The 11471-nt window shown below is 57.6% G+C and overlaps 1 protein-coding gene across 1 annotated transcript; it reads left to right on the top strand.

Annotated features, from left to right (window-relative positions):
• Window positions 1-1777: 1777 nt before the first annotated feature.
• Window positions 1778-11238, top strand: LOC139597112 (endothelin receptor type B-like). Its single transcript, XM_071442080.1, has 8 exons — window positions 1778-1877; window positions 5423-5926; window positions 6802-6914; window positions 7274-7478; window positions 8014-8163; window positions 8821-8954; window positions 10155-10263; window positions 10915-11238. Exons 2-8 carry the CDS (start codon window positions 5459-5461, stop codon window positions 11062-11064), a joined length of 1329 nt encoding a protein of 442 aa, XP_071298181.1. The 5' UTR covers window positions 1778-1877; window positions 5423-5458; the 3' UTR covers window positions 11065-11238.
• The last annotated feature ends 233 nt before the right edge of the window (window positions 11239-11471 follow it).

Genomic DNA, 11471 nt, shown 5'->3' with positions numbered 1-11471 from the left:
TGAACTGAAACGGGGCCAGGGCTGTGAAGAGCAATTAGTGCCCTAATTAGTGCCATAATTAGAGCAATTAGTGGGGGGTCTGGGAGGCACCTCCATCCCCTCCTGTGCACATCCCTGGGCACACAGCTGCATTCCCCCTGCCACAGGGAGAGCATCCAGATGTTGGGAGGGGAAAGGAGAACCTCCCAAATGGTTCTCCAGATGTTTCTTTGCTCCATGGCCACACCTGTAAATCAGATTCCTCTCAATCTCCTCACCCCAAAGCAGAGCCCAGCTGAGCCTCTGTGGGGCAGCTCCAACCTGTCCACTGCAGGTCAAACCCTGTGATTCCAGCTGGGAGCAGCAGCCATTCCCCTTCACCAACCCTGTCTGGCAAAGCTGTTCCCATGGCTTGGACTACAAAGCCATTGGCACATTCCCACAGCTGGCAAAGCCATGAGGGATGGATGCCCTGGGCTATGGCTCTGCCAGGCCTCAGGGATCCCTGGAAGCTGTCCTGCTTTCCTGCTGGGACACAAAGCAGGGGATGTGGCGTGGCTGTGGGGTTTCATTCTCATCCCTGCAGTGACTCAGCACCAGCCTCGGACCCCAGGGTGTGTCAGGGCCCCTCTGGCTGGGCAAGGTTGGGTTTTCCTGGGGGTCTCCCAGGGGTAGGAGCCATCCTTTGTCCCCAGCAGAACAGAGAGGGCCATTCATGCCCTGTCCCGTGCAGGAACGTGACTGGCCCAGAATAGACAGGAAGGGGGGCCCTGCACGCCCCAAACTTCTCTGTTTGGGGAAGAGAGCCCAGGAAAAGCTGCAGCTCCTCACAGAGGCCAAAGGGTTAAAGGGTAGCTAAATCCATGGATTCTGCCCCGGGCAGAGGAGCCCTTCAAGGGGCTGCTCCCTGCTCTGCCTGGGATGGAGAGGGCAGGGGGGACAGGGCCAGGTCACCTCCTGCTGCCCTTCAGAGCCTCCAGCTGGCAAGGGACTCGTTTGCTCCCAGAGAAAAAGTCCAGCCCCAGAGTCCCAGGAATGCACCAAGGTGCAGGAATGATCCACTGAGCTCCAGAGTCAACTCTGGGACACAAAAGGTGGAAACATCTCTGGGTATTGCTGGACAAAACAGGGCAGCAGCTGAGTGCTCCAGGCAAGGCCAGGGATGGGCTGTGTCCATCCAGCCCAGCCCAGCAAACCTGGCTTTTCCTGCTGTCCTTCCCACTAAACCTGGCTTTATTTCCATGTCCTTCCCACTAAACCTGGCTTTATTTCCATGTCCTTCCTACTTAAACCTGGCTCTTCCTCTGTGTCCTTCCCACTAAACCTGGCTTTATTTCCATGTCCTTCCCACTTAAACCTGGCTCTTCCTCTGTGTCCTTCCCACTAAACCTGGCTTTATTTCCATGTCCTTCCCACTAAACCTGGCTTTATTTCCATGTCCTTCCCACCAAACCTGGCTTCTCCTGCATATACAGATGATTTCTACCCTATTTACAAACCCTGACCACTGAGAAAAGCCAGGTTGCTCCAGTTCTCATCAGGAACTTTGAACAAATCTTGAGCTGAGGATCGTGTCACTCATGGAGCAGACAGTGCCACCCCCTGAGCAGCTTTATTTGTTTATTATTTTCACTCCTTCCCAGAGCTATCCCGTGTTTCTCCCGCCTTTCCCTCCTCCATCCCCATCCCGCCCTCAGCCATTGGTCGCAGGGGCTGTGCTGGGGGAGCCCTGGGATGTTCTATAAAACCACCCACGGCAGGAAGGAGCATTTTCCACAGCTCCAGCCCCTCTCAAAAGCCAACTCCAGCATCGAAAGCAGTGCAGCTCCCCCAGGACATGCCCAGCAGGGGGAAGGAGCCCTGAGGAGCAGCTCCCACATTCCAGGGTCAGCAGGAAGGTAACGACTCCCAGGAAAGCTTTGATCTCCTGTGCATTAATCTGCAGACAAAATGATTCCTTGTGTCTGGGTGAATTTTTGCAGCCCCCTCTGGGGAAGGTGCTGGAGGCACCACGGTGGCTGGCCAAGGTCCAGGCTGTGGCAGGAGAGGAGAAATCCAGCACACCTGGGGTGGGAACTCCTCCTGCTCCCGGGGCAGGCTGGGCTCAGGGCAGGGAGCCCTGAGGGTGGGATGTGCTGCTGCCGCCTCTCTCCCTCCACACAGATTGTGCTGCAATATTTACCCACTGAAAAGCTGTGTTTGGTGTCTGCAGAGATGAGTCTGGAGAGGTGGAACTGCTCTGGAAGGGAGGGAGAGGAGGAGGAGGAGGAGGAGGATGGAGGGAGGATGAGGCTGCTGGATGTGAGGATGGACGTGCTGGGCTCTCCTGGGCTCCCAGGGAAAGGGGATTCCAATCCCACTCACGGCACCTTTCAGGCAGAATCAGGCTCTGGAGGGTTGAGGTGACAGTTTTCAGTGTGAGTTTCTCTCTGGGAGTCTCTCCCTGGTTCCCTGAATCCATGTCAGGATTCCAATGGCTTCAGCTGCCATTTGGGCTCAGCACAGTTAAAATTCCCACTGGGATGGATGAAAGCAGTTCTGGATCTGGGGTTTAACCGTGCTGGTGTTGGTTTCTCATCTGAACAAGCTTCTTGATGTTCCTGTGCCTCATTTTCCCTCAGCTGAGGAAGGGCTGTGCTTCCAAGCACTCCAAGATGGGAAGAGCAAGGAGTAAAAGGGCAGTTGGACAGGAGGAAACAGTTTCTCTTTGCCTAAATTTTGGGTTTAATAACAGATTTGATTGAGTTTAAGGCGAACTGGGGAGGAAGTGTTTTTCCTCTCCAGTGCTTTGTAGTTGTGTCATGGAGAGGCTGGGCAGGAGCCGTGTCCTGTGATCCTCCCTCACATGAGCTCCTCTGCCAAGCCCCAGGGTTTTTATGCTTCTGCATTTTTCTTTACCAGAGCTCTGAGGCCAGGCTGGGCTCATGAAACAGCCCAGGGCTGTGGGGGGCTCTGGGCACGTTCCCTGTTCCAGGGGTGCTCGGGCGCTTTCTGCCAGTGCCACCTCTGTCCCCCAGCCACAAGAGGCTGTGCCATCCAAAGCTGCCCCTGAGAGCCCTCAGGGAGCTCGGGCAGGAATTCTGAGTGGGGTCTGCCCTCTCCTGAGAGCTGCAACCCCGTGGGCACTGTGGGGAGGGGACACCCCCAGTGGGCACCTGTGCCCAGCATGGCTGGGGGAGTTCAGCCAGGCTGAAATCCCTGGAACAGCTCAGAGCAGGGATTTGTGCCCAGGTTTGTGATCCTTTGGGGTATTTATCCATCTTTCCTTTCCTTTCTTCACCCTTCCCAGCCCAGCCCAGGCATTCCCACAAGGCTGAGCCCCTGGGGAGGCATGGCCGTGTCCACAGGAGCTGTGGTCAGTCCTGGGGGCTCCTGCCTGGCCTGGCCACCTCCTCCCAGGGTGGGAGCTGTGCTGGGCCCGGGGTTCCCCTGGCCATGGGCAGGGAGAGCCCTGCTACACCTGGGAGTGCCTTGGCTGCTCCTGGGAGCAGCTCCTGCGGTGCAGCGGGTTTGGGATCAGATCCCAGCTCTGCCTGGAGGAGTCAGAGCAGAGCTTGAGCCCCTGCTCTGATCCCACTCAGGCTCCCTGGTCCCTGCCTCACTTGCTCCCTACAGCAGGGAAATCCCAGGGACTCTCACAAAGGCTCCAGTTCCCAGTCCAGCCACAGCAATTTCTTCTCCCTTCAGAGCTGGGAAGTTTCACGGTTTGACAAAATTGTTCCTTATTCACTCCAACCAGGAGCCCCCAGATTTATCCCTGTTTGAGGAACAAGCTAGAGTTTGCTCCTTCTCTGGGCTCATTTCTCAGCCTGGATCTTCCAGAGCCCTTTCCTCAACCCCAGCCCTGGGATGGAGCCACCACCACCCTCAGCTCTCTCCTGTGGCTGTGGGGCAGCCCCTGGGCTCTTCCTGCCTGGTCAGAGCTGAGCAGAGCAAAACCCCTCTGGGGATATTCCCGGTGCTCCAGCCCTGGAGGCCTTTCCCTGTGTCAGCAGCCAGGGCTGGAAGGAGCCCAGGGAGAGTTACAGCCCTGGGCAGGGCAGGCAGGGGCTGGGGAGGAAGGGGCTCAGCTGATGGGGTGAGGAAGGGCAGGGAGGGGCTGTGCTGCTGCACATCCATGGGGTGAGAGCTCAGGGGTCACTGTGGCACTGCTGCAAAAGCCCTGCAGCGTTTCCCCAGCAGGGCTGTGCTGAGCCCTCCCTTTGCAGGGGCAGCCGTGGGACCAGCTGGGCAGGGGGATGGTGGTGAGGCTTCAGTTTCCCCCTGGAATGAGCTGGAAAAGTTCTGCTGGTTCTCTGGAGCCTGAGGTGGGGCTGCAGAGCTGCCCAGATGGGCAGGCATTGACAGAGGTGCCCCAAAACTGCAACCTCAACCTGCCAGGAACTAAATGTCCCAAAACTAAACCCTACAGCTTCCTGACATGAGGAGGGGTCAGGCTCTGCTCCCAGGGAACAGGGACAGGAGCAGAGGGAACGGCCTCAGGATGGGCCAGGGCAGGCTCAGGGTGGGCACAGCAGGAATTTCCCCACAGAAAGGGGGCTCAGGCCTTGGCAGGGGCGGCCCAGGGAGGTTTGGAGTGCCCATCCCTGGAGGTGTCCAAGGAATACCTGGACTCAGCTCTGGGCTGGTGAGGAGATGGGGATTGGGCACAGCTTGGATTCGATGTTCCTGGGGGCCTTTTCCAATGTCAGTGATTCTGGGATTCTGAGTGAGGAGTGGGATGGGCACAGGAGGGAATTGGGACTGTCCCCAGAGCAGCAATGCAGGAGGTGCAGTCCCTGCTGCCACAGTCCCTGAGCACAGACAGGTGTCCCAGCCACTGCAGGGCCACGTCAGAGGCACAAGGGACAGTTTGTTCTCCTTCCACTTTGTTCTACTGGGCTGTTTAAATTTAGCAGCACAAACCCCACCCTCAGGGTCAACAGCTCTGACCTGGTGGGATCTGATCTGGCATCGTTTGGTTGCTGGGATGATGGAGCTCTCCAGCAACTCATAAATAGAATTGAATCATAAAATAGAATATCCCTGCTTGGAAGGGACCCCCAGGGATCACCCAGCCCAGCCCCTGGCCCTGCACAGACACCCCAACAACCCCACCCTGGGCATCCCTGGAGCGCTGTCCAAAGGCTCCTGGAGCTCTGGCAGCCTCGGGGCTGTGCCCATTCCCTGGGGAGCCTGGGCAGTGCCAGCACCCTCTGGGGGAAGAACCTTTCCTGATTTCCAACCTAACCCTCCCTGGCACGGCTCTGGCTGTTCCCTGGGTCTGTCCCTGCTCACAGCGAGCAGAGTTCAGAGTTGCCCCTTGTGAGGAGCTTTCAGACCCCGATGAGATCGGACCTCAGCCTCCTCCTCTGCAGGCTGGACAACTTTCCTCTCTCCAATATCCCATCTCTCCATCCTCTGCTAAACAATTTCTCTCCCTGCTCCCTTTCTCCCCTGGCAGATCCCAGCAGGACCCCAAGGACACCCCACAAGCACCATGAGCACTCCTGCAGCCCCCAGCCTCGCCGTCCCCTCCTCAGCAGGACCCATCCCCTTCCCCGCCGCCCTGGCCATGGTCCTGAGCTGCCTCCTCTCTGGGGCTCACAGCCAGACCCCCGGGGCGGTGCAGGAGAGCCCGGTGCCCCTGGGGGAGCTGGGCCAGGAGCAGCCCCACGGCCCGGTGCAGGTCGTGTCCAACGCGTCGGGCGCCGCCGGGAGCCGTCCCTCGGAGCCGCCGCTGCTGCCCGTGTGCGCCCGGCCCGCCGACATCCGCCACGCCTTCAAGTACATCAACACCATCGTGTCCTGCACCATCTTCGTCGTGGGCATCATCGGCAACTCCACGCTGCTGCGCATCATCTACAAGAACAAGTGCATGAGGAACGGCCCCAACGTGCTCATCGCCAGCCTGGCCCTGGGCGACCTGCTCTACATCCTCATCGCGCTGCCCATCAACGTCTACAAGGTCAGCTCCGCCTGGCACGGCCAGCATGGGGCTGCTCTGCATCCCTGGTGGCCTTGGAGGAGCTCCTGTGCGGGCTGTGGCTGCCCCTGGATCCCTGGAAGTGTCCAAGGCCAGCCTGGATGGGGCTTGGAGCAGCCTGGGGTGGTGGAGGGTGTCCCTGGGCATGGCAAAGGATGGGATGGGATGGGATGGGATGGGATGGGATGGGATGGGATGGGATGGGATGGGATGGGCTTTGAGGTGCCCCAGAAACCTTTCTGGGGTTCCATGGTTTGTGTTACTGCTGAGGCCCAAGGAAAGAGCTGGAATGGGTTCTGGGGTAGCCTCAGGAAAGGCTCCAGGGGTCAGGGGGACAGAAGGATTGTGAACTCAGTCCAGTCTCCTCTGGAATGAGTGGCCTGGATTTCTCCAGCTGCCAGGACACATCGTCCCCACCTCTGCTTGTCCTGGCAGAGTGTGGGGCCACAGAGCCCATCCTGTGCGCTCAGGGGTCAGAGTCTGTAAAAGGCTCAGGACACACGGCTCTGGAGCTGGCCAGGCTGGATTTTTGGCTGTGTCAGAGCACAACTTTGATTCTCATTTTGAAAACAATCCAAAGCAGCCTAGTGTGGAGTTTAGGACTCCATTCAAAACCCCCCAGGGTCTGGAGTCAGGAACTGGTGTCTGGACCATCCTTCATCTCTGTGTCCATTCAGGGAAATGAAAGTTTCCCAATTCCAGCAAACCATGGGAAAGTGCCCACATTCCCAGTGGTGGGAAGCTCAGGGAGCTCTCCCTGCTCTCTGTGGGCTCCCCACAGCCCGTGGGTGCACCCACAGAGAGGAAGCTGGGAGCACATTCCCAAAGCAGCCTGGTAACCTGTGGATCCTCCCCAGCTCCTGGCCAAGGACTGGCCCTTTGGGGTGCAGATCTGCAAGCTGGTGCCCTTCATCCAAAAAGCCTCCGTGGGCATCACAGTGCTCAGCCTCTGCGCCCTCAGCATCGACAGGTGAGACACAACAGCCACCCCTGCCCTGCCCAGCCTGCCCTGTCCCTTGGTGGGAACCAGAGGCAGAACCAGGAGCTCATTCCCAGGCCAGTGCCAAGACGGGCACAGACTGCTCTCATGTGGAGCTGCAATCCAGCAGGAACTCTCTGGTGACAGAGCTGAAATCCTGCTGGGAAAGGCTGAGGGGAGGATCGTGGTGTGGGTGGGGTGGTGAGGAAGGGTGGCCAAGGACAGCCCCCACCCCATCCATCCTCTGAGCCCCTGCTTCCCATTCCCACACCTGGGAAGGTCCAGAGGTGGAGGGAAAGGACCTTTGGGGACAATTCTAACCTGCACCTTCTGCTCCCACTCCCGGGCAGGTACCGAGCCGTGGCGTCCTGGAGCCGGATCCAGGGCATTGGGATCCCCATGTGGAAGGCTGTGGAGGTGCTGCTGATCTGGGCAGTGGCCATCGTGCTGGCAGTGCCCGAGGCCATCGCCTTCGACATGGTGGAGCTGAGCTACTGGGAGCAGCACCTGTGGGTGTGCATGCTGGCCTCGGAGCAGAAATCCCGCTTCATGAGGGTACCTGAGCATCCCTATCCCAATCCCAATCCCGCTTCATGAGGGTACCTGAGCATCCCTATCCCAATCCCAATCCCGCTTCATGAGGGTACCTGAGCATCCCCATCCCAATCCCAATCCCAATCCCGCTTCATGAGGGTACCTGAGCATCCCCATCCCCATCCCAATCCCAATCCCGCTTCATGAGGGTACCTGAGCATCCCCATCCCCATCCCAATCCCAATCCCGCTTCATGAGGGTACCTGAGCATCCCCAACCCCAGTCCCAACCCCAACCCTAATACCAATCCCAATCCCAATCCCAATCCCAATCTGACTTCAGAAGGGTACCCATGCATCCCAATCCCAACCCTAATCCAAATCCTGCTTCAGGAGGATACATGTACATCGCAATCCCAACCCCAATCCTAATCCCAATCCCAATCCCAATCCCAATCCCAATCCCAATCCCGCTCCAGGAAGGTACGTGTGCATCCCAAGTTCCCCCTGCTGCCCTGGCCCCATTTCCAGCTGCCCTCTCTCCCTCTCCCCCGCAGTTCTACCGGGATGTGAAGGACTGGTGGCTTTTTGGCTTCTATTTCTGCCTGCCCTTGGTGTGCACGGGCATCTTCTACACCCTCATGTCCTGTGAGATGCTGAGCAAGAGGAACGGGATGAGGATTGCCCTGAATGACCACATGAAACGGGTGAGAGACCAGGGAGGAATGCTGGCATTCCCAAAGAAGAGGGAGTGCTCTTGGAGGGGGGACGCTTCCCATCCCTCTGAAGGACAGGATGAGCTGGCAGAGCCTCACGTGGATCTTGGCACGTTGGTGCAGGGATTACACCAGGGAAAAGGGCTTCAGCTCCATAATCTCCAGCCTCAGGGATGAACCCAAACCCTTCTGGCTTCATTAGAGCTCTCCTGGTCATTTATCCCAGCCCACGCCACACTGGACCAAAGGTTGGATGCGCCAAATCCCAGATAAGGGGTGCAGGGAAGAGTTCACTGTCCCCTCCCACACTTTGGGAATGATTCCCTGAGGAGCTCCAGCTGGTTGCCACCTTAGCAGCGTGCTGGGTGGATGGAGGAGGCCCCATGTCCCAGGGAACACCATCCCAGCAGAGCCATCAGGAGCAGTGGTGGGGAGGGGTCTGTCCAGGTGGAGCTGCTGCTGCCCTGCCCCTTTCTGCAGTCTGGACCTGATGCAGAGTTCCAGGAGCAACCTGGGCTAGTGGGAAATGTCCCTGCCCATGACGGGATGAGATGACCTGTAAGGTTCCCTCCAATCCAAACCATTCCACGATTCCACAATTTGGAACCCATTCCCCTGTGCTCATCCTCCCCCTGCCCTGTCTGGCAGCGCCGGGAGGTGGCCAAGACCGTGTTCTGCCTGGTGGTGATCTTTGCTCTCTGCTGGCTGCCCCTGCACCTCAGCCGCATCCTCAAGAAGACCATCTACGACCAGACAGACCCCAACCGCTGCGAGCTGCTCAGGTAGGGTGTGGCAACCCAGCACATCCCTCTGGCTGTCCAGGATGGCCAAGACCCCTGCCAGGGGGCTCAGAAGCCCTGGCACAGAGCCCAAAACACCTGTGGGTTTGATTATGACCTGTGGAGGAAGTTACCAACCTTGTATGAAGATCAGCCAGCCACAACAGTTTAGGTAGAATAATCATGAAGTTATCACGGGGTGGAAAAGTAGATTTTGGGGTTTTTGGTATGGGGGTTCAGGGGGCAAGATGGAGGGATCTGGGCCTGTCCAGCCTTTCTCCTTCTTCTTCTTGGCCTCCATCTTCTGCTGTGATGGTGGCACTCACAGATTGGTTTAGAGTAGAAGCTCACTATCTAACACAGGTGATAGGTATTGGAAAGGAATTGTAAACATTGTACAGGTAGTTTTTAGTATAAAGACATAACCCTGCCCTGGGGGCAGGCAGAGTGCCTGGAACTGTCCTGCTGGACGGACCTCAGCAGGGCAGGAGAAAATTTATTATAGATAAGATACAATAAACAACCTTGAGACCGAGAAATGAAGAGCCCTGACTCCTTCTTCAAGCCCAGGCTGGGAAAAGAGACTTTCTAACTCTTCTCAGGGTCACTGTGACAAGTTAAGATCCTGACAGTAGGGGCCCCAGCAGGGGACACCAGCCTGGGAGCCCCCCTGGCACCAGCACAGGCCCTGCTGGGTGGGACCAGACTGGGGGGTTGCCTTCCACCTCCTGCTTTCAGCAATTCCTTGCCCGGACTGCACCGCCCCCTGATGGGCACAGAGAGGGCGGGGGGGCGAGAGAAGGGTTTAAGTTAAATTTTGGAATGTCTCTGTGAGGCTGAGGTCTCCTGGGCACAGGAACATTCCCAGCAGAGCTGAGGGCTCCTCACTTTCTGCCAGGTGGGAGGTGCCCGTCTCCCTCCCCTTCCACCCATCAGCCAAAATCCAGCCCAGGCCAGGGGCTGCTGCTGTGCTGGGGTTTGGGAACATCAGGAGCACCAGGAGAAATCACAGCTCCTGCTCTTGGCTTCCTCAGGGAATGCTCCATGCAAGGAAAAGTGGTTTTTCTCAGGGAAGGATGGATTTGTGCTCAGCTCTGTTATCAGTCACTGCTCCTCCACAGAAGCAGGATCCCAGGCCAGGCAGTTTGGAAATTTCCTCTGTTCTCCATGAGCTTCTGACACATCTGTTCTCTCCCATTTCAGCTTCCTCCTGGTGATGGATTATTTTGGGATCAACATGGCCTCCCTCAACTCCTGCATCAACCCCGTGGCTCTGTACTTTGTCAGCCGGAAATTCAAGAACTGCTTCCAGGTAGGAATGACCCCCCAGGCCCAGGGGCACCAGCTGATCTTATTCCTTATCCCAAATTTTCCCTGTTGGCTATCTCTTTTCTCCAAGTACACCAGAGCTCAGTGCCCTGCTGGGGGGATGCTTTTGCCAGAGCAGGATTTAGGACAATCCCAAAAACTCCCTGTCACTCTGGAACAGGAACATCCCCACAAACCATCAGACATGGGGCTGGGGCTGCTGCAGACATTGAACCCAAGATTTTGGGAGATAATTGTCAGGAGTAGTGAAGCCCTGAGAAAGAAAGGGAAGGAGATGGGATGGGATGGGATGGGATGGGATGGGATGGGATGGGATGGGATGGGATGGGATGGGATGGGATGGGATGGGAGTTGAGCCCACCTGTTGGCATGGGAGCTAAGCATTACCTGTATTTTCTGTCCCCTAATGACGAGAACACACAATTACAAAAAATTACCCAAATTTCAGTGTCCTCATTTCCCACCCGCACCAGCTGTATCTTGGAAAACCTGCTCCCAGCAGAGCTGCAGGACAGCAAGGCTCAGCAGTTCCCAGCCAGGCTCTGTGCAGGGACACCTGCTGGTACAATACAGGAATACTTCCTCCTCTTTTCCCACATCCCACGTATGACCTCTCCTCCTTGTGTCTCCCCAGTCCTGCCTGTGCTGCTGGTGCCAGAGGCCAGCCCTGAGCATCACCCCCACGGATGAGAAGGGATCTGTTGGGAAGTGGAAGGCCACGGGGCAGGAGCTGGGGCTGGACCGGAGCAGCTCCCGCCTGAGCAACAAGTACAGCTCTTCCTAAACCCGTGTCACTGTCCAGGACAAGGCACAGGGACAGCAGGACCCCTCCGATCCTCCCCCAGGCTCTTCCTGGCTGGGCCTGCATCTGCTTTGCCATCGTGTCCCCACCCAGCTGGAAGGAGCTGGAGCATTCCCCAGGACCTGCTCCAAGCCCAGCCCCTGACCCCAGATGTCCCCTCAGAGAGGGAAGGGCATTCACATCCTCACAGGATTTTTCATTTCCTCACAGGAAAACCAAGGGACTTCTGGCCATTGCCTCGGGGTGGAATGTGGGGCGGGGGGATGCGTGTGGGAAGGGAAGGAATGGTGGGGTGGTCACTCTGTGGGGTGAGGAGGAGAGGCAGAGTGACAATTCCCAGCTGTAAAAGCCAAGCAAAGCCTGGATAAATCCCTGTGAGGCACAGAGAT

The sequence above is a fragment of the Agelaius tricolor genome, unplaced genomic scaffold (assembly GCF_023055355.1).
Source record: "Agelaius tricolor isolate 1412-34295 unplaced genomic scaffold, bAgeTri1.0.p SCAF_17, whole genome shotgun sequence".
NCBI lineage: Eukaryota > Metazoa > Chordata > Aves > Passeriformes > Icteridae > Agelaius > Agelaius tricolor.
This window is presented reverse-complemented; position numbering and strand designations above follow the sequence as displayed.